Raw genomic sequence first — 22,922 nt, 5'->3', positions numbered from 1 at the left:
GGAGGAGGAGGAGGAGGAGGAAAATGTTGATTAAAGTTAAGGGGAGTTGGGCGGGCTTAGTTGGGCGGAGTTGGGTGGGGCCCTCATTCCAGGGCTCCACAGGCTTGAGCTGCCCTGTGGGCCCGCTGTATGAGGGCCCGTTGGTCCTCCAAGTTATCGCTGGTCAGCAGCGCCCCCCACCGCTCAAAAGACGTGTTTTCTTTTTGTAGAATGTTTGGTTTGGCCCCACATCCCCACGAAATGGAAAAGAGTGTAGGGCGGGCCTGGCACCAGGGGCAGGTGTCGGAGTATTATGTTGGGTGTATGAGATGTAGTCATGGAGGATTGGAAATTGGTTCTTCGGTATCTTCCACCATGAGACGGCATCTGGGGTGTCTAATTTCTTATGAAGTGGAGGGAAGTGTCTCCTTTGAAGACGCTGACAATCGAGGCGTTCGCTATAACTAGAAGGTAGAGGAGTAAAAGCGGGCACAGTTTGTGGTCCCGCTCGGATGATGATGCCTTGAGCATGTGGCCTCTCATTTCACCCAGTCCCTCGTGGCCTGGGGTCCAAGTGATTTGGTGGTGCCTGGTGAGGGGTGTAGTGCCCATGAGCCGACTGAAGTGCTCGGGAACTCAGCCTCTCAGGAAGTTTCGACACGCGTGTCCCGGGTCTGTGATCATATGAGCGCTTTGGCCTTGGAACTCGTAACGGCTAATGACAATGGCCTAATGACAACGAAGGCGCGAATGTCCGGTCCCCGTAGAGTATCTGTTACCGGTCCAATTGGAATTATTTTTGGAAATGTGGCGGAAAGTTTGAAGGATGCTTCACTCCCGCCACCGGTTGGCCCGGCATTGCACTGCCTCCGGGATCGGCCTTGTCTTTAGCGCATCTTTACCATCCTGTCTTTCTATCCCATCTTTCAACCCTCCTACTATCTGCACGTGGTAGCGATTGTGGCTCGTCTTGAGCCGGTGAGCAGGCCTGTGCACTTTCCTTTTCTTTCTTCCTGGCAACAACGACAACAGACAATGACCACGGCTACAGTGAACTAGAATACTATAGCCACGGCGGTGGTCTCCGCGGCTGCTGGCGTTCCGGCTCTTACAGAAGCAGTGAATAGAGGGGAGAAGCGGTGGCCCACTGCCGCCACTGCGTACTTGTCATCGTCGAGGTTTGCTGCGGCGTCAACATAAACCACGTTCGCGGAATTGGCTAGGCGTCGGCGTAGGTAGGATACTCGGGCTCGTCGTCTGCCTGTGTGAGCGTCTTGAAGCGTATGTTTCGGTATCAGGGCCTTGCTGATGTATTTCCTGTGCTGTTTTTTTAGAGAGGATTGAGCATCTAGAGAGCGATGTCCGCAACTCTGCCTACACGGCCTGGGATAGTTCGGCCAGATTGGGTGGTCTGAAGTCTTAGCGTTTGAGATGTACGGATGGCTTGTGTTAGTTCCGCAAAGGCGTTGAAGTTCCTAATGTGGTCAGACGCTCCGTCGAGGTGTCTTTAGGAAGGTTAAGGGCCGTCTTATATACCCTCCTTATGATGGTGTCAACTTGCTGCTCCTCTCCCTTTGTTAGCGTGTGAAACGGTAGTTCGTATGTGAGTCGGCTAAGTACCAGTGCTAGCAAAGCCGAAGAGTGTCTTCTTTTGGCAATCCTTGGCGATGCTTGGTAATGCGGCTGATCATGAGAGGTATTTGGTTTACGGTGGTTTTGAGAGTCTGATGGCGTGCGTAACATGGAGGTTGCTCTGCATCCAAAGACCAAGAATGCGGATCAGGTTAACATCCCTGACTTCCATGATGGCTTGACCCTCGATAGTGAGGTTGAAGGACTAGGAGAGACGTATCTCGGGCCATGTACTCGTATTACCTCCGATTTCTCCGGGGCGCAGTAGAGGCCGCTTTGCGAGGCGAAGTCCTCGGCGATCCGGGTTGCTAATTGCAGGGTGGTTTCTTTTTGGCCCAGGGAAACCTTTGTGGCCCTTAGAGTTATATCATCCGCGTATATGGTAAAGCCTACATTTGGAAGTGCTTGTAGTGCACGCGATAGCCTGAGCATAGCAATGTTGAAAAACGGCAGAAATAATAGCTCCTGAGGTGTGGCTTTGTGTGGCATATTTTTGACGTCGGAGCGGTTCAGTCCGATGCCTACGTGGAATCGTTGGAGAAAGCTTGTTTCTAGGAACGGTTGCAGGCTCACCAACCTATCACGATCAACAATTAATTTAATCGTCACCTGGAGGGTGAGCGCGTTGCATATTCAGCGTGCGGAACGCATTCAACATTAGATGCCAAGCCGCGTCTACTTACCCAATACACCACAACTTTCGCTCTTTACCTAGGTTCAGCAGTAGTTGAACCGCAGCAAATTTTTTTTTCGGAGTGTGTGGTAGCGCTCCTCGATGGAGGCCGACGCCCAGAAAAAATTCTGAGGGTGTTTACGTCTGCTTACATGGAGAAATGCGAAAACATGTTAGAAGAAAGGAAAGGTTTTTGAGGAAAGGAAAAGGCACAGTAGCTCTCGCATCTCGACATGTCGGCGGACACCTAAACAGCGCCTTAAAGCATGCAACTGAAGGTGCATATGTCATTGGTCCGAACCCCAGTCGCAAGTGAGCCACGAGTTTGACTAAAACATGCTAGCCATTTGCAAAGAGAAATGCTATGACGTCAATCGGAATGCTGCACGACGAACGGTTAGTCAAAGTTTTTGAGGTATGTATTCGGGAATGCTGCCACCGCATTAATGTCCACCAGTGAATGACATCGCGAATATTCCATCTACTCCAACGATTCTTACCAACGTTCATTGCGTTAGGTTGCTGATATCCGTTTTCATCCTCCCTTTAGTCGCAACAACGCCTGAGATATCTGTTGCTCAAATCAGCCTCGTCGTTTCGGCGGGCGCGGTTTTGCCCCACGCCCCACCGCTCAACTCTTCCCGCCATTCTTCTTCCTGTCTGCACGTGGCACAGTCCAAGTCCTCGTCACCAATTTTTGCGGCGCTCCGCAGCACCTCACCAAAGGCACAGTAATCGGCCTCATCGTGCGCCTCAGCGCTCCTGTCGATGCTGAGACCCTCTCTGCGGCTCCTTCTTGTCCGCCCCCTCCACAGCCTTCGGTGCCTCCTTTAGTTGTCAGCATTGCCCCACAACTCTTTGCTTAGGAGAGAGACGAGCTCCTCGCTCTGCTGGGTGAGATCCACGACTGGTTTTCTACGTCAGCCGGGGTTCGCCAGACTCCAATAGCAAAGCACAGAACAATTACCGACGACGCTGTCCATCCTGTTCGTCAGTAACTTTATCGCCTTTCGTTAAAAGAACGTGAAACGATACAACATTAAGTGCGCGAAATGTCGGCCGTTGACATTATCCAACCTTCTTACAGCCCTTGGGCTGCTCCGGCGGCGCTGGTGAAGAAAAAATACGGCACCCTTCGCTTTTGTGTTGACTACCGGAGCCTGAACAGAGTCATGAAGAAGGACGTATACCCACTTCCGCGCATCGATGACGCGCTTGACCGCCTGCGCCATGCCCGTTACTTTTCATCCATCGACCTTAGAAGTGGTTATTGGCAGATAGAAGCTGAGGAGCGTGACAGAAAAAAGACGGCTTTCATCACCCCGGATGGACTGTATGAGTTCAAGGTAATGCCCTTCGGACCCGGTACTGCTCCAGCGACCTTCCAGCGCGATAGGGACACCGTGCTCACCGGCCTCAAATGGCAAACATGCCTTGTTTGCCTTAATGATGTGGTCATTTTTTCCAGCACGTTTCATGAACATCTTGTTCGCCTAAAAGCAGTCTTGCAGGCTATCAGAAATATCGGCCTCACCTCAAGCCTACGAAGTGCCAATTTGCCTGTGACGAGCTGAAATTTCTGGGTCACGTCGTCAGTCAAGAGGGCTTCGGTCCTGCGCTTCCTTCCCGACGCCGCCGGACAAGAACGCCGTGCGGAGGTTCCTGGGCCTCTGCGATTACTACAGACGCTTTGTTCCCAACTTTTCGCATATCGCCGCGCGGATTACTCGCCTCACGAAGGAGTCCATCCCATTCCATTGGTCTAGTAACAGCAGCTTGCATTTTACAGTCTAAAACGACGCCTACAGGCTTCCCCTGTCCTAGGCCGTTTTGATAAGGACGCCGCGGCAGAGGTACACACTGACACTAGTAACACGGGCCTCGGGGCCGTCCTGATCCAGCACCAGAACTGCGCCGAACGTGTCATCGCATACGCCAGTCGTGTTTTGTCGAAGGCGAAAACCAAATACTCGACCACCGAAAAAGAATGCCTCGCAGTAATTTGGGCGATCACTAAGTTCAGACTCTATCTGTATGCATAGACGCCCATTCCAGGTGGTCACAGACCACCGCTCTCTGTGCTGGCTTACCAGTCAAGGGACCCTGCCGGCCGACTTGCGCGGTGGGCCCTTCGATTGCAAGAATTCGACGCTACGATCGTCTATAAGTCTGGTCGCAGACGCACTAATGCTGACTGCCTCTCCTGCGCTCCCGTCGAAGCCGCGCCTGATGATACGGACGACTGTGACATCTTTTTAGGAGCTCTATGTACCGACGATATGGCGGCGCGGAAGCGACACGACCCCGACCTTCGCGACGAGATCTCACATTTGGAGGGTCAAGGAGGGGTGGTTCCTCGTCCTTTTGTACGCGTAGTGCGTAATTTATGCCTTCGGGACAACGTTCTTAATACGAAGAACTGTGCCCTGAACCCGAGGTCACGGCTTTTAGTTGTGCCCACTGGTCTACGCGACGAAATTAAGAAGCGTCTCAAGATGACCCCCACCTCGGGACACTTGGGGTTCAGTCGAACGCTCGCGCGAATACGTTCCAAGTACTATTGGCCACAACTTGACAAGACCGTCCACCATTGCACCAGGACCTGCCGCGAGTGTCAACGGCGCAAGACTCCACCCGTGAAGCCTGCGGGACTCCTTCACCATTTCATCCCACCGCTCAGTCTGTTCCAGCAGATCGATATGGACCTACTCGGACCTTTTCCAAAGTCGCAGTCGGGCAACCGATGGATGGTGGTGGCGACGGACTACCTCACACGGTATGCCGAATCACGCGCTCTGCCGTCATCAACGGCTTGGGATGTGGCAGTGTTTTTCGCCGAGTCCGTCGTTCTTCGACCCGGTGCCCCAGAGGTCCTTATCACTGATCGTGGTGCCGCATTTATGTCTCAACTTATCTCACAGATACTGAGCTTAAGCCACACCGCCCACCGCAAAACTACCGCATACCACCCGCAAAGAAACGGGCTGACCGAGCGCCTTAACAAGACCTTGGCTGACATGCTCTTAATGCATGTCGACATCGAGCACCGAACCTGGGACGAAGTGTTACCGAACGTAACTTTTGTGTACAACAATGCAGTACAAGAAACCACCACATTTTCGCCATTTTGCCTGGCGCATGGCCTGGAAGCCTTACCATGTTCGACGCTATGCTGCCCCACCAGCCAGTCGTCTACACTCACGCCGATGCTCAACTTGTCGATCAACTCACGGAAGAAGCCCGACAGTTGGCCCGCCTTCGCATCCAAGCCCGCCAGCAAGTCGATGCTCGACGATACAACCAAGGCCACCGTGATGTTCAGTTCAATCCTGGCGATCGAGTGTGGGTGTGGACTCTAATTCGAAGCCGTGGTCTTAGCGAGAAGCTGCTGAAACGATACTTTGGCCCGTACGAAGTGATCCGCCATATAGGCGACTTAGTACGAAGTGCTGCCGATCGTTACGCGGCCGTCACGCCGCCCGCCCGCCTCCGAACTTGTCCACGTAGCTCGTCTGAAAGCGTACTGTGACCGCTCGGAGCACGTGGCCTAACTCTTCGCGTTTTCGGGAGGGGAGTAATGTCGTGTGGTGTTATTGTTCTTCCTGATTTTGCACTTAACGTCACCTTCAACCGGCGGCATGCCGATCGCCGGTGACGAGGTAGAAGCTCGGCAGAACTCGCTCGTGAGCCCGGCCGCGACCGCTTGGCCTGTCTTTGGCGCCTGCTACTGTGGTCCTGGTCCCCCATTGTGCCTTCGACCCGCGTCGTCTCCACAACCCGTGACAATATGACCGATTACGTCCAATACCAAGTGACGCCACAGAGGACCAACTTCCGCCGTCAACATAGCCTCCTATTCCTTCTGCATTAAGAATCAGCCGAACGCAATACTAGTGCTCGGCATCAGCTCCCGAATGGGAGATCAATTTTTTAGAGCGGCGCTCGGCCAGCTAAAGACACTATTAGATCTCTATCAAGTGTCACAAAAATTATTCCCCTTTATAAAGTTCAGCCTGCCAGCTATAGTCTGGGTGAAACGGCAGGCCTGCCTTTGTTGCAATGTCTACAACGAACTCCTTTGAGCATCACCCCTATGTATGAGTCCTTAGAAATGAGCCGGCGATAGACTGTTACTGTCAACTGAAAAATAACAATTGGTTTTTAGGGAATGGAAATGGCGCAGTATATGTGTCACATTTCGGCGCACACCTGAACCGCGCCGTAAGGGAAGGAATAAAGGAGGGAGTGAAGGAAGGAATGAAGAAAGAGGTGCTGTAGTGGAGGGCTCTGGAATAATTTCGACCACCCGGAGATATTTAACGTGCACTGACATGGCACAGCCCACGGGCGCCTTAGCGTTTCACCTCCATCGAAACGCAGCCGCCGCGCTCGGGTTCGAACCCGGGAACTCTGCATCAGTAGCTGAGCGCCCTAACCACTGAGCCACCACGGCGGGTCCTCATCATCATCGTCATCATCAGCCTTACTACACCCCCTGCAGGGCAAAGGCCTCTCCCATGTCTCTCCAATTAACCCTATCCTTTGCCAGCTGCATCCACCCTGTGCCTGCAAACTTCTTAATCTCATCCGCCCACCTAACCTTCTGCCGCCTCCTGCTACGCTTACTTTCTCTTGGAATCCACTCCGTTACCCTTAAGGACCAGCGGTTATCTTGTCTTCGCATTACATGCCCTGCCCAAGCCCATTTCTTTCTCTTGATTTCGACTAGGATGTCATTAACCCGTGTTTGTTCCCTCACCCACTCTGCCCGCTTCCGATCTCTTAACGTTACACCTACCATTTTTCTTTCCATGGCTCGCTGCGTTGTCCTTAACTTAAGCTGAACTCTTTTCGTTAGCCTCCACGTTTCTGCCCCGTAGGCGAGTACCGGTAAGATTATACTGTTGTACACTTTCCTCTTGAGGGAAATTGGTAAACTGCCAATCATGATCTGCGAGGATTTGCCATATGCGCTCCACCCCATTCTTATCCTTCTAGTTATCTCCCTCTCATGATCCGGATCAGCTGTCACTAACTGCCCTAAGTAGACGTATTCCGTCACAATTTCTAGGCTCTCGCTGCCAATCGTGAACTGTTGTTCCCTTGCTAAGCTGTTGAACATTACCTTGGTTTTCTGCATGTTAATTTTTAGACCCATCAATCTGCTCTGCCTGTCTAACTCATTGATCATGATTTGCAGTTCACCTCCTGAATGACTCAGCAAGGCAATGTCATCAGCAAATCGCAGATTATTTAGGTATTCTCCATGTATTCTTAATCCCAACTGTTCCCAATTCAGGCCTCGAAATACCTGCTGTAAACACGCGGTGAACAGCATTGGCGAAATTGTGTCTCCTTGCCTGACGCCCTTCCTTATTGGAATTTTATTGCTGACTTTATGGAGGACTATAGTAGCTGTGCAGTTGCTATATATATCTTCCAGTATTTTGACATAAGGCTCTTCTACCCCCTGATTACGCAATGCCTGTATCATTGCTGAGGTTTCCACTGAGTCGAATGCTTTCTCGTAATCAATGAAAGCTATATATAAAGGTTGGTTATATTCTGCGCATTTCTCTATCTCCTGATTGATAGTGTGAATATGATCTATTGTGGAATTTCCTTTACGAAAGCCTGCCTGATCATTTGGTTGATTAAAGTCTAACGTTGCCTGCACTCTATGAGCGATTACCTTAGTAAATACTTTGTAGGCAACGGATAGTAAGCTGATCGGCCTGTAATTTTTCAAGTCCTTGGCGTCTCCCTTCTTATGAATTAAGATAATATTTGCATTCTTCCAAGCTTCTGGTACAGTCGAGGTCATAAGGCATTGCGTATACAGAGTGGCTAGTTTTTCTAGCACGATGTCCCCTCCATCCTTCAGATCTGCTGATACCTGATCCTCCCCAGCTGCTTTTCCCCTTTTCATTGCTTCTAAGGCTTTCTTTACATCATCTTTCGTTACTGGCGGGATGACGCATTGCTGTGCACTGTTGTCTTTCTCATTAACGCTCTGATTACATTGGCTACTGTACAGGTCTGTGTAGAACTCTTCGGCTACGTTAACTATCTTATCCATATTGCTAATGACATTGCCCTGCTTGTCTCTTAACGCATACATCTGGTGTTTACTTATTCCTAGTTTCCTCTTCACTGTTTTTAGGCTACCTCCGTTCTTTATAGCATGCTCGATTCTCTCCGTATTAAACTTCCTTATGTCGGCTACCTTGCGCTTATTTATTAACTTTGATAGCTCCGTTAGTTCTGTTCTATCGGTAGGGTTAGATGCCCTCATGTTTTGGCGCTTCTTAATCAGATCTTTCGTCACCTGAGATAGCTTCCCGGTATCCTTTCGAACTGTCCTACCGCCTACTTCTACTGCGCACTCCGTAATTATTGATGTCAGATTATCGTGCATTGAATGAACATCAAGATCATCTTCCTCAGTTAAAGCCGAATATCTGTTTTGCAGCGCTATCCTAAACTCCTGTGCTTTCCCTCTTATGGCTAACTCGTTAATGGTCTTCTTCTTCACTAGCTTCTTCCGTTCCCTCTTCAACTCCAAGCTAAGTCTAGACCTTACCATTCTGTGGTCGCTGCAACGCACCTTTCCGAGGACGGCCACATCCTGAATGATGTCAGGTTTAGCGCATAGTATAAAGTCGATTTCATTTTTAATCTCACCATTGGGGTTCTTCCAGGTCCACTTCCTGTTTTCTCGTTTGCGGAAGAAGGTATTCATGATCCGTAAATTATTTCTATCCGCGAATTCGACTAATAACTCTCCCCTGCTATTTCTAGAGCCTATCCCATAGTCACCTACCGCGTGGTCGTCAGCCTGCTTCTTGCCCACCTTCGCATTGAAGTCGCCCATCAGTACTGTGTACTGCGATTTTACTTTATTCATTGCTGATTCTACGTCCTCATAGACACTTTCAACGGTCTGGTCATCATGGCTGGATGTGGGTGCGTAGGCCTGCACCACTTTCAGCTTGTACCTCCTATTCAGCCTAATTGCTACAGCTGCTACCCTCTCGTTAATACTGTAGAGCTCCTCTACGTTGCCAGCTATATCCTTATTAATGAGGAATCCCACACCTAGTTCTCGTCTATCCTCTAACCCGCGATAGCACAGTATGTGTCCTTCCTTTAGTACTGCATACGCCTCACCTGTCCTCCTAACTTCGCTAAGCCCTATCACATCCCATTTAATTCCCGCTAGTTCCTCAAACAGCACTGCTAGGCTAGCCTCACTTGCTAAAGTTCTAGCGTTAAACGTTGCCAGGTTCAGATTCTAATGGCGGCCTGTCCGGAGCCAGAGATTCTTAGCACCCTCCACTGCGTCACAGGTCTGACCGCCGCCGTGGTCATTTTCTCCGTAGCCGCTGGGGACTGAGGGCCGATGGTTAATTGGTTTGATCATAGAAGGTTGTGGCCAAGTACTACACCAGGGTGGCCAAATCCTGCTCTGGTGAGAGAGTGCGTTGTCGGTTCTGGTCACCGAGATCAGGCCGCACTCCAGGCCTGGTTATGCAATTCCATCGACACGCGGATATTTTTTTTTAAACCCGGTGGAGAATTGCGCGGCACCAGGATTTGAACCCCGGTCCTCTCGCACGCGAGGCGGATGTTCTACCTCTACGCCATCGCTGCAGCCTCCACGGCGGGTGTTACTTTCTAAAAATCATATTTTTTGAAGCGGTAGCTTGACTACCAGAGATAACCGGCTGAGATCGCCGTGCATATTCAATGACTTTCAAAACACAGCACAGGTCAAGCCTCAGTGCCCAAGTTCGGACAACCAGTGAATGCTCAATGGTCAGACCAATGGTCAAGGCATTCTAAAGGTCAAAGGTCGAGGTGAAAGGTCAAGGTCATTTCAAGGACAGTGGAAAGTGAAGATTACCACGGTCGTAAGGTCACGTCAAGGTGAATAAAAATTGGGTCACGTGATCGACTCTTGGATCGACGAGGAGCCGAAACGCGGCGTTTAGGTGATAGGGCGTGACGTCGCGCCCTCTTTAACCGAGTACATAATGGGAGGAGCGCCGGCGCACCTAGGAACGAAGTCGACATGTGGTGTTCGCGAGCTAAGCTGTGACGTCGAGTAAAAAAAAAGAAAAAAAAACATACCAAAGACCAAAGAAACGACCAAAGCATAGCATAATAAGGCATTGCCAGGCTAAACCACCTTGAAGCTACGGCTTCTCTCTCGGTTTAACCAAAGCTAAACCGGCATTATTTTTTTTAAATTCCGGAGCCAATTTCTTGGAACAATTTTTGTAAGCGGTGTACGTCACGACTATAGTGATGACATGGTCAATGACAGGAAGCCCGCCTCTGCCATTCGCTATAGGGACACAACCTAGGCCAGAGGGCGCTGCGGACGCCAGTGAATAGCGACCTCTCCGAGCGAATCCTCCTAGTTGATCGAGCAGGACATAATAATTAATAATAATAATTGTTTTCGGGGAAAGGAAGTGGCGCAGTATCTGTCTCATATATCTTTGGACACCTGAACCGCGCCGTATGGGAAGGGATAAAGGAGGGAGTGAAAGAAGAAAGGAATAAAGAGGTGCCGTAGTGGAGGGCTCCGGAGTAATTTGGACCACCTGGGGATTTTAACGTGCACTGACATCGCACAGCACACGGGCGCCTTAGCGTTTTCCCCCCATAAAAACGCAGCCGCCGCGGTCGGGTTCGAACCCGGGTACTCCGGATCAGTAGTCGAGCGCCCTAACCACTGAGCCACCGCGGCGGGTATGGACGACGAGCTTCGCCACTGGCTTGTGTGCGTTTGCCTCGCCCGCACGTGAAGGAGACTAATTTCGCGCGCGCGCGCTCGTTCTTTCTGGCTCGCGCTTCGGCGCCGTTGTGACAGGAGCTTGCATGCCGCACGCTATGCTCTCTCCGCTCGTGCATGGACGCCGTTGTGAGAGAAAAGCGCGCCTACTGGAGGGTTTTCCTCGCGCTTTGGCACTGCTGTGAACTCGTGCTTTAGAGAGGGAGCAGCTCGTGTGCGCGGCGTCAAGCAAATGAAAAGGGCGCTGTTTTCGTCACGCCTAGTTTTGTGCCCATAGTGCATAACCACGTGGTGTACGAAGTGAAAACTGAAATTGAAGCCTACCTTCGAACGAAACTGCGCCACGAATGCGGTTCGCGCTTTTTTTTTCGTGTCTTCAAATTGTGCTAGCTCAGCTCGATGTCCTTGCTTCCGCCGTGCGTGCTGGTCAGACGTTTCTGCTACCTTTTTCTTTTCCCTTTCCGCGGTGTTTCAATGGCTTTGGCGCCAGGCTGCTCACCCCAGTGTCGCAGGATGAATCGCGCCGCGTTTAGATCTGTGCGCAATACGAAAGCGCATTTCGAGATGTCGATACGCTTTAATGAATCCCATTCTGTTGAACTTTGAGAGTTTTAGCATGGGCGTGCGGTGACACAATATGGCAACGCATTGCCGTTCCTACCGGTGTCGCGCTTGCCTAGCCGCTTCTTCCGTATTGTCGTATTTACAGCAGATGGCGCATTCACCATGCATATATCTAAAAATAATACCTGTTAATCCGTAGCCATTCAAAAACGGCTTTGCTCACAATCTACGTACAATCTTGGAACGTTAAACTCACAAACCACTGGCACGACTCAGTTCTGATGCGGATCTACGGGGCACGTAACATTATTGCGCGGCCGCCCGAGGTCTGCAGTATATGTGGTCTGTAATCTGCAGAGCCACACTCCTACCGCGTGTGTACGACAGAGACACAAGGTTAGTTCCCATACGGAATCGTGTCTGCCATCTTCGCCTTTGCAGTTCGATGCGCTGCCAGTTTACATGATGTCGGCCGAGTAAGCGCACATATATTAAGTGCCCGCCAGCGTTCTCTTCTGTTGCGGCAGGTGATGGATCATTAGCACTATTTTTTAATCTATGCTGCAGCGCCCGATACCGCACCGGAACTTCACAGTGAACGATCTCTGCCACCTGGGTAATTTCTGTTGACAGCACACATAGCTGTAAGCAAGTGCGTCATTTCAGGGATGCCCACAAGTCAAGCTAGACGCTTCTCCGTTTTTAGGCAATCGTGGTGCCGCTTGTCACTTCGATCACCGCGTAAAAATTGCCCACCGATGGACATAAACAGCGCACTGCGCCGTCGTCAGGCTGTGCTCGCATCCGTCGCGCCCTCGAGGAGACGGGCGCGCGCCGCACGCGAACACTGCCAGTCAGAGCGCCGAGGCGCCGTCGCGCCCGATCGCCGCTTCAGAATTCCGCCGCTACGGGAGGAGCACGGCGCTGTCGTCGCGTGGCAAACCTTAGGTTGGGGTCTCTATAGGCATGTTGTCACGGCTACATTTCCGGCACGAAAGCAGTCGTGGGCGTTGCACTCGTTGCCGCGGCCGCCGCCGTACTGAAAGGAAGGGGAACGGCGCTATTCTACCGCCGCCTGTAAACGGCCCGTCCGCCGGGTGAATCCCCTGAGCCAGCGGACGAGTCGTTGGTGCCATTTCCGGTGTTCAGCAGCCGGTTTCTACACAGGGCGTACTTGTAGAGTTCGAAGGCTATCGCGGTTGTCATTCGCAGAAGTCGCGCCTAGAGATCCGGGAAGACGATGCGATCTCAGTGACAACGGTGAACGGTACGCAAGCGATTGCGCCGACGGTGGCGCCCTCCTGAAGTAAAAAACAAAAACCCAGTGGCGACGCGTAAAGTATTCACGGGCGCAGCGCGGTCCCAACCTTTATTTTTTCGCGCTCGCCGGTGTGTATGACCTAAGAAGGAGAGGCCTAACGTCATTTTGTAGCGATAGCTACATTACGATAGCATTTCGAATCTTCAGCGTGGCGGCACCGTGGCTGGTGACGTGTGCGGAGCAGCTGCCGGCGGCGCCGTGGCTGATCACGTGGTTCGTCACGTGGTTGGTCACGGGACCAGCCGCGTGGTGCGGAGCAGCGCCGGCGAAACCACGACACAGTGCTTCTAGAGCACTGAAACCGAGCTGCCGCAGTTGTGCGCAATCGCCGTGTTAAGTGGGACGAAGATGAAGAAGGAACGCCCAGCGAAACGGAGCGGCGAATGACTGACTTTGCAATTCAACTGAGCAAGTTCCACTCGGCCAGCTGTAGCTATCGCGTGACTCCAGCTTTAACCAAAGCTAAACCACCGCCATTTTTTTTTATTCGCCGATATCTTTCCTGTTGATCAAGCTAGGTCAAAACTTTTTGCGGTGAGGGGACGACGAGTGAAGGAATAATTATCGCCCATCTTCTTTACTTAGTAGATGTGTTTTCCTAGTCCCTATAATCAAAATATTTTTGATCGAATACTAGAAAAAAAATTGTAAAGTGCAGCTTCCATAATTTTTAACCCAATCCACAGACTCCAAAGACACTCATTTAAATGCTGAGGTGAAAAAAGGGAAGAGCTAATAACTCACCGGTTATTTTTTTAGCGCTCCACTGCGTTTGTAATGGGAAGGAGAAAGCTTCACAAGCCAGTGGGATGAGATCTGCGGATTCTACAAGTCCCCTCGCGTATGCTCTCAGGGATGGGATATCCTTGATCTCTAACGTCTCTGGCAGCAAGCCTTCAAGAACCTGTAGCGAAAGAATAAGGGGGGGGGGGGGTGGAGGTGGTTGGCAATGGGAACAGAATTTCGATGGAAAAAAAAAACGTGGCATATTCGACGCTATTATGGTTTTAAGAGCGAAGAGTTCCAGAAATGTAATGATGCAGGAAATGATTGTGTTATCGCCTCCCCACACTACTCGTGGTCTGTCAGACGTACTGCAGAAAAAGTTGCCGGAATTATTCCAGTCTACTCAGGTTTTTTTTTTTATCGAACGGCATCATAACGAATACGAGGCTATTCGCCGCATCGGAATGAAACCTTAGCAGCGAGATATCTCGTCCACAATTTCAGGCTGAGCAAAATAATTCGATTTGTTTTAAGCTAAGGGCGGTTTAATTTGATTTCATTTGATTAATTTGTTTCCTTCCTGATATAGAAAAAGGAGCAAGAGCAAAAGGCGAAACGCCTGACGATGGCTCTTGCCCCGCATACAGTTTGTCACAAACGGTTATTTAACATAGCTTTAAGCGATAAGTTTCGCACCAAAATCTGCTGGGGGAAATAAGAAAATGTCACGTAGCACGGAGGGGAAAAAAGGTGAATAATTCATGTAACAAAAAATAGGTGTATGGAGCAAACAATAAACCGCACATGCCCACACAAAAGATTCTCTCTCTCTCTCTCTTTCACGTTGCCCAGCACATTAAGCGGAATTGTACTCTTGGTGCCGAAAGAGCTTGCCACACCCTTGTCTCACCCAAACGCATTTACTTATTCAAAACACGAAGACTTGGGATTAGCAGAAAATTACTTTCACATTACCGATTAGGAATGTACAAGAGGCAGAGCTTGGCAGAAACTTTTATCTTTTTTTGTTATCTTCGTGTGAGCGTCGTACAACCGGCACCAATAGCAACCCATGCACGGCATAGGCGTGCAAGAACTAAATTTGAGAGTAATATATTTAGCATTTCAGAGCAAATGCAGTAAAAAGATTGACAAATGCATGAAGAAATGAAAACGACTATGAATATTTAGAAAAGGGAATGGCGTAGTGACTGCCGCACTTCTCGGTGGACACATGAAGCGCGCCGTGACGGAAACAAGGAAGATGGGAGTGAAAGAAAAAAGAGAAAAAGATGTGCCATAGTGGAGGGCTCCGGAGTAATTGCGACCAGCTCATGTCCAACATTCTCGGAGATAGATTTTGAATATTGGAGTGTTGCAAGGCCCTGTTGCATTAATATTGATGGCAAAGGTCCATGCTTCCAATGCGTAGCAAAATATTTGCTTTAAAGCCTTTCCATCGCTCGCATCGAGTTTTCAAGACTACCACAGAAAACAAACGGAAAGGTTTTACACGATAGCAATTACAATAACAGCAAACAAATGTAAGCCTGCCGACGGGAGATCTCCAGATTTATTGGTTTTTGCAGTGAACTCTTAAAATATACGAATTTGTGAAGCATTCCTGTGATAGGGTTAGCTGTTTGTTTAGTAAGCGCTATTGTTAGGGCGTGAGTGTGCCCGCATTTTGTAAAGTTGTTTCTAGCATCTGTGTATCATAGGTAGCATGTTGCTAAGAGCCCCTTATTTCAAAGAATAAGCGTGGAATAAACCACTGATGTACTGTTTTTCCCTCCATGTGTGACATGTGCATGTGTGATTGATTAATTTGCATTGCGTGGATGGTTGGTCAGGATACGTTTCTTGCATAATGACCTCATTGAGCATGTGCACTCATTCTGCTCAACTGCATATTCTATTGCTTTGTTACATTTGATTAGCGCGTCGCGAACTTCGCTTGGAGTATTAAGGAAGTAGAAATCTTGGCATGTTGATTTTGTACTTTACGTCTGACGTCTGCAGTTGCAAGCAACATCGCAAGTACTTCATGTTAAAAGAAAGATACGTTATACCGAGCACATCATTTCTTCTATATTGACCTGATTAATTACTAGTGCCGAGTAATTTGTCATTCATTCAAAAATTCACGACTTCCCATGTGGCTTTCATATCTAGCTAGGAATTTTGACTGCAGCCGTGACTCCAACTTCCAACAGCAGTTTTAAACGTGGAACACTAGAAAATGCAGCTGGCATTGAAGAATTTCTGGCCTGAATCCTTCGTGAGGAATAGCCTCCAGCGCACTTGGATCAGAGTTTGGTGTGTGTTGGAAAAGAGAAAACTAAGGCTTTGCGATATTCAGGGCAATTCAGGCCGCAGAGTCGAACGCAGAAGCGAAAGGAATTTTCAATTGCTGCCACTTGTTCAACGCGCCGCGAAGAAATGGGCGCCGGAGGACAAATTTTTTTTTCATATGCGAGGACCATGTCGCGAATTCGCGTTCCGCACGACACAGTAAAGAGGCTGTTCAAATTTACTTTTATTGTGACGCAAGGAAGACTTTTACGAGAGTAAACCCTCCGTCCTTGGCTTCTTTGCCATAGTAAAACAAGCGCCTCAGGTCCGCGGAAACCATCATCACTTAACTGTGCTCAGGTTCGAGCTCAGATTGTGCGAGCGCCTGCTTTCTCCGCACTGCGTTCGTTTAACCCCAGAACCTTCTAGGAACCAAAACCGGCGACGTCAGTGCACCTTGTTCGGTTCACCAACCATGCGGTGGATTTAGACCAGAAAGCTCAATTAGTCATAGAGTTTCTAATACAACTTAGACGGAAAGCTGGCGCCACCGTCTACGCGAGTTTCTTAAAGAGCACTTCATCCACCTCGGGAATTCCATGAAGAGCGAGGGATCGTGTATGGTTTGGATAATGTTACGCCAAAAGCACGGATTGTAACTCGCAATTGAAAGTTGTGCCGCGATCCTCTCCTCTGCGCACAGATCAAGTTATTTCGATATTGCGTTCTCACTTCTTTGATACATTTAATGCGACTGAAGGAGGCGGATGAAGAAGAAAGGCAGGAGGTTGGCCGGAAGAATAGCCGGTTTGCTACCTTGCATGGGGAGAAAGGGGTGCGGGGATAAAAAGGTGAGGAGAAAAGAGAGTGCAGCCATCATCACTTAGCTGTGGATATTAGGCTGGTATGGAAACTTTCACAGCATTTCTTCGAGTTTTCCTCAAGAAGACTGCTACTATTTAGGTAGAATCCACGTTTTATACCCAAAAATAGGCAAGTCATGTACGGAACCTCGCCTTTCCGGCAATCCTGCGACCCTCCCTATTAAGTCATATTAACAAACTCTACGCAAAAAGTGACGACCGCCAGGACCTTGGCAGCCATTTCTTGTGATCTTCTACAGCAATCGCTTCTTGAGCCTCGTGGTCTTAATTCGTGGCATAGTATGGTCAGCCTGGAAGGTGAGGTGTCGTCACAGGAGAAGATCATAGGAGTTTTGTTTCTAGAAGGCAATGGCCGGATTCTCCGACTAGTATCTGCGACGTAAATCTAGCGAGGGAAGGAAATGCTCAGGCCTCCTTTGTACAATGTTCTGGTGTCACCCACTGACGGCCAAGATTTAACTAAGCGCGAGGATCAGTGTGGGTTTGCGGGTGGACACGGAGTCGCGTATGAGGTCGTGCCAATTCCGAGGATGGCACCTCTCGTCCCACCCGCCGCGGTGGCTCAGTGGTTAGGGTGCTCGACTACTGATCCGGAGTTCCCGGGTTCGAACCCGACCGCGGCAGCTGCGTTTTTATGGAGGAAAAACGCTAAGGCGTCCGTGTGCTGTGCGATGTCAGTGCACGTTAAAGATCCCCAGGTGGTCAAAATTATTCCGGAGCCCTCCACTACGGCACCTCCTTCTTCCTGCCTTCTTTCACTCCATCCTTTATCCCTTCCCTTACGGCGCGGTTCAGGTGTCCAACGATATATGAGACAGATACTGCGTCATTTCCGTTCCCCCAAACCAATTATTATTACCTCTCCTCTCTCCTCGTCCTTTCCCTCACCGGTGTTCTAAGAAGAGCTACGCTTGACTGGCGGGACAAGGGGTGCCATTAACAGCTACTGGTACACTAAACAGACAAGTCAATCAACCTACGTTGCTATACTTCGCCCAGCGTGGACTCTTCGTCATTGCGTCGTAGAGATGCATGAAGTAGGCGGTCCACTTGAAGAGCAACATGCACTCTCCTCCTGGAGCCATCAGCTTTTCTATATGGCGCATGGCGCGCCGCTGGTCCCTCACCCAGTGCAGCGTGGCGAACGAGTAGAGCCGCTGGAACTGGCCCTGTTCGCGTACGAACCCGTCTACATCATCGAGGATGTCCAGCTGGAGGTACTCGATCTTAGGATGCGAGTACTTTTCTTTGGCAGCTTTCAGCAAGACAGGAGACTGGTCGACGGCCACAAGTCTTCGGCAGGGTGGCAGCCGCGGCAGCAAGTAGCTAAAGTTGATGGGAAAAAAGAACGGCATCTTAGTTTCTGAAAAAATATAGGGTTTAACGTTCCAAATCGACTAAGGCTATGAAGGTCGCTGCAGCGAATGGCTCCGGATGTTATGACCACCTGGGGTTTTTAAGAGTGCACTGACATCACACATTACACGGGTCTCTAGAATTCGACCGCCGCAGCCGTAATGGAACTCTTGTCTTTCTGGTCAGCCTAGGATAGGATAGCTTTATTGACCTCTAGCGCAAGTGCTTTTATGCGGTTCAGATGAGTCCATCTCCGTAACCGTCGGTTCTCCCTATACCAGGGCTCCGCTGGATGCTGCCGTCGGCTGAGCTCGCCGTATCAGTCCGATCTGGTCATCGCGACATCCGAGCGCCATAACCACTGAGCCACCGCGGCGGCGTCATCGAAGTGCTGATTGCGCCCCAAATAGCGTCGATTGTCTCACACGGGGGCGTAAATGATTTATAAAAAAAGAAAGTTATTTCCATGCGTATTCTCGGCAACTAGGCTGGATTACTGATGCATTAGTTTTGTATCGATTGTGTTGCCAGCGTCATCGGTGGTTAGGAACAACCGAAAAAAAAGGTTGAAAAGAGTCGAGAGGGTTGTTTGCCTTGTTGAAGACGCGCTTCCTCAGAGCAAAAACGCTTTCGCGCTTACGCGTATGGCGCATGACAGTCGCCAGAGAACTATTCTCCAAACAGCGAAGTTTGAAACGTCCAGGAGCAGAGATATCTCGAAAGTTGCTCGCCGAACGCTTTTCTATAGCTGCGCGACATCGAGCGATGGATACAGCAGGATACAGGCTATTGTTACTTTCAGTAGACATTGGGGCCAAGCTAAATTCTGCGTGGGCAATTCCCTTGTGTTTAGTTTACTACCTGGAGACATTTCACTGCAAAATAGCCCAGTGCTTTCAGCCAGTCTCCATTATTTTAGAGATATCCAGTTCCTCCCACCGCAAGTTTTCCTCATTATGCAGTCTGTGATACTGAGACCTTCTGAAGTGTCAGCATGCATTGCTCAAGTTTTGATTTGATTCAATGAAACTTGGTATGAGCGTCAGTTCTGTCATTGATCTGTGCTCGGATTCTGGCTCATTTTCTTTTGGCCGATGGCTCCTCACTGCCTGCTCTCGCTATATTTTAGCCTTTTACGGTCTTTAGCGAGTGTTTGTAGCTAACCACGACCGTGGCCTGCCGAGGGCGGCGCTGTCATCGGCAGTGCTCGCAGAGACCGAAAGTGGGCCGTGCGGGAGACGCGTGTCTTGTTTCTGCAAGACCTAGGAATCTATATTAACACGCTCCTCGGCAAAGATGCCCCTCGAGTCACGATCGCACGTGGCTTAATTTTTTTGTTCAGAAAAAGTGGATGTGTTTATTGAGAAGTAATTCGTTATTCTTAGCATATTTCTGTGTGTGCGACCATCTTGATGCGGGGCGCTGAGCTGTCCGTTTACTATATTATTTCTATTCAAGGATTCCCCTAGCGCTCGAAGACATAAAAGGGGGGATGTACACCGATATCGAGAATTACAAGTGCAATAGTCAGACGATGGTACTATTCGAACAACGCAAGGAACAGCCGTAAACGCAACAAATACTCGAACACACTTGCGCACAATGAATTATGAAATCTTTGGAAAATATCAATTTATGAATAAATGCATGAAACGTTGCCACAGATGCGCAGTCAACCGTGTTTTAGGCAGTTTGTTCCACACAGGTGTGAGATCTGGAAAGAAGGATTTCTGATAAGCATTCGTTCGACATCTGATTTCTTGTAGCTTGAAAGAGTCATCACAACCTGCAGATACAAAATGTGGCAGGAGAACATTCACAGCTATATCAATCCCGGTTTTATCGAAACAGATGCGGTAGAATGTTTCTAATTTACTGCGCAAGCGCCTAGTTCTCAGAGGTTCCCAACCAAAAGATTCCTTCATAACTGACGGCCGACTTGGATTGTCCTAGCATTCGAGCGCTGCGGAATTTAACTCCTTGAGGGCGCACTCGTAGGTTGGCTTTCAATTCTTCCGGCGATGTCCCGGGGTCCACTCCGTGTATCACACCACGGCGAGTGTCTTCCGGGAGTGCCACGTAAGCATTTACTTCGTATGAGCTTTCCCCAAAAGTGAGACTGGAAATGCGTCTCACCCGCCGCGGTGGCTCAATGGTTAGGGCGCTCGACTACTGATCCGGAGTTCCCGGGTTCGAACCCGACCGCGGCGGCTGCGTTTTTATGGAGGAAAAACGCTAAGGTGCCCGTGTGCTGTGCGATGTCAGTGCACGTTAAAGATCCCCAGGTGGTCGAAATTATTCCGGAGCCCTCCACTACGGCACCTCTCTCTTCCTTTCTTCTTTTACTCCCTCCTTTATCCCTTCCCTTATGGCGCGGTTCAGGTGTCCAACGATAAATAAGACAGATACTGCGCCATTTCCTTTCCCCCCCAAAAACCAATTATTACTATGCGTCTCACGTGTTGGGCGGCCATCTCGCTTGCCGTGCTCACTATTATGATGTTGGAACCGGTGCGAAGCCTGTTGATCAGATATTCTCCTTTACATTGGTGGTTGCATGCTACCGCTACGGCGCGGGCTACTTGATGAGTCTGGAGCGACTTGACTGCAAGTCCCTTCGGTCGCAGAATGATCTTGAAATCGTCTTTGGGGAGTGGTGGCAGCCTCGGCCTAGGCCGCCGCGGCGCTCCCTTCCCGTCGCTGTTCGAAGTAGCGGCAGCTGTCGCGCCAGCTGCCGGCGGAGCATTTGCCAGGGTTTTTCCGCCGAGGTCACCTTGAGCGGTCGGTGGAAAATTCCCGGGAGTGTTCCGTTCGTTCTTCCGGTCGTTTCACTACAAGGGCTGCAGGAAACGGTACCCCCCACCACATAAATCTCTCTCCAGGGAAGACGCCGTCGCCTGGAGGCTGCTACAGACGGGCTCATACCCGAATCTAAATACACTCAACAAAATACAACCCACACAATACACAGACAAATGCCCATGGTGCCACGAAACACCCACGCTCTATAACATTACGTAGGCCTGCCAGAAAATAGAGGTGGCACCGAAAATACCAAACCCGAGTGCGGAGCACTGGAAGGAATGCTCTCCAGCGACCGTCAGGACGTCCAACTTGGGCTGATCCGGCGAGCACAGCTGGCAGCGGCATCCAGCGCAGCCCTGGACTAGGGGCAGACGACCATTGCTAAGAAGATGGAAGAAACCATCCGATTCCGCCAAATTGCTCACCTACTCTCTAGAGCTCAATAAACGTTTTCCTTCCTTCCTTCCTTCCTTCCTTCCTTCCTTCCTTCCTTCCTTCCTTCCTTCCTTCCTTCCTTCCTTCCTTCCTTCCTTCCTTCCTTCCTTCCTTCCTTCCTTCCTGTGTTGAAAATTGTAGTCATTTCCGTCATTGTAGTAAGTAGGAGATAATAGACAGTTTTAGCTGTGCGTACGCAACGGCTTAGCTTACGCAAAGTGTTCTCGGGGTCAGTAGTGCGCATGCGCAGAACGCAAGCGCAAGCCCTGCGTCTTGCGTACGTACGCTAGCCAGCGGACTTTGCGTTGCGTGGCTTGCGTGGTTAACGTTGACAAGGTGGCGGCGCCCTTCTCGCACGCTTCGGAATAAATACATGTCGCCGCTGGATTCTCCGACGCAATAGCTCGCTGAAATGGTAGCGTTTCGCTTTTATTTTGCCTCCTCTTGCCCACACGTAGCGGTATAAGCGATAACTAACCCCTGTTTTACAGATAATTTGGCAGTTTTCAACCTCCTAGGCCTAACTAAATGCAGTGCCACTAGATGGCGCCACCGTTTATGCGTGCGCGTGAGGGACGCTACGGCACGGCCAACTGAAACTATACTTCTGACAGCGTAACGCACACAGCGCCGTAGCACTTTGCGTACACAAGCACTTGCCTACGCACAGCTAGAACTGTGTAATGCACAAGCAACGAGGCTTGCTGGCGGGACTATTTGGGTCTTGGAAACAAGTTTCTAGAGGAAAACAGAAGCATACTTACTGGAGCGTGAGGTTTCCTGGGCCACACCCTACGTCTATAAACTGTTGCCCAACGCCAGCATCCCAGTGGGCCGCCAGGTGAAACGTGTCAAGAAGTTGCGCGACGACTTCCGCGTGACGGTCGGCATTTTCGACAAAAATGTCCTCTCTTTCTTGTACAACGGCAGCGGCTTCCGTTTTCTGCGGGGTGTTCTCTTGCGATCCGGGCATCCTGTAATAACAATTGCAGAACGGCACTTGATCAGCTAAACCCATTCACTCCGCGATGGCAGTAAATGTGCAGAAACGAAGCAGTGTAGAAATAAAATATTTGAGGGGACACCAGAAAAATTGACCACTCCTGGGTGCCGTAAAATTTTCTAGATGCTTTTACAGGACAGTGCCAGCGGGCTTTCAATTTTGCAGTCAGTAAAGCTAAATTCAGACCACTTACGGGGTTTGCCACCAGATAAAATGTGGTGGTGTCAGTAGACTGTGTCGACCACTTTGGCGAATATTATTGGTTCTCTTTCTCGTGTGGTAATCTTTATGGTTTAAAACTGCATCCCTCCTCCTGTTAGTAGGCAGCAATGAAGGACATTAAGCTGTACAGTCTGAGATCCTTTAGTGTGCTCCACGGATTTTTATCCAGACTATTGTTACATTCGGCCTGTATGAAATCCTGGCTACGGCTTTCATGCTAGGTA

At 50.0% G+C, this 22,922-nt stretch overlaps 2 protein-coding genes across 9 annotated transcripts in view; one reads left to right on the top strand and one right to left on the bottom strand.

The window, feature by feature from the left end:
* LOC144101771 (juvenile hormone acid O-methyltransferase-like) overlaps positions 1-22,922 on the top strand; it is a 282,036-nt gene that overhangs the window by 73,690 nt on the left and 185,424 nt on the right. The window lies entirely within an intron of this gene.
* Positions 1-22,922, bottom strand: part of LOC144101772 (juvenile hormone acid O-methyltransferase-like) — a 37,152-nt gene that overhangs the window by 6,430 nt on the left and 7,800 nt on the right. For 3 of the 4 annotated variants that reach the window (XM_077634972.1, XM_077634971.1, XM_077634973.1), the window contains 3 exons: positions 22,238-22,447; positions 17,858-18,203; positions 13,717-13,876 (listed from right to left, as the gene is read on the bottom strand). In XM_077634972.1, the coding sequence (XP_077491098.1) occupies positions 13,717-13,876; positions 17,858-18,203; positions 22,238-22,446 (715 nt within the window). In that variant the 5' untranslated portion in view covers position 22,447. The remainder of the gene's footprint in view (positions 1-13,716; positions 13,877-17,857; positions 18,204-22,237; positions 22,448-22,922) is intronic. The other variant, XM_077634974.1, reaches the window with a different exon arrangement.

This window comes from Amblyomma americanum, chromosome 8, assembly GCF_052857255.1.
Source record: "Amblyomma americanum isolate KBUSLIRL-KWMA chromosome 8, ASM5285725v1, whole genome shotgun sequence".
In the NCBI taxonomy this organism is placed as follows: Eukaryota; Metazoa; Arthropoda; class Arachnida; order Ixodida; family Ixodidae; genus Amblyomma; species Amblyomma americanum.
The sequence above is the reverse complement of the archived record's forward strand: the minus strand, read 5'-3'. Positions and strand labels throughout refer to the sequence as shown.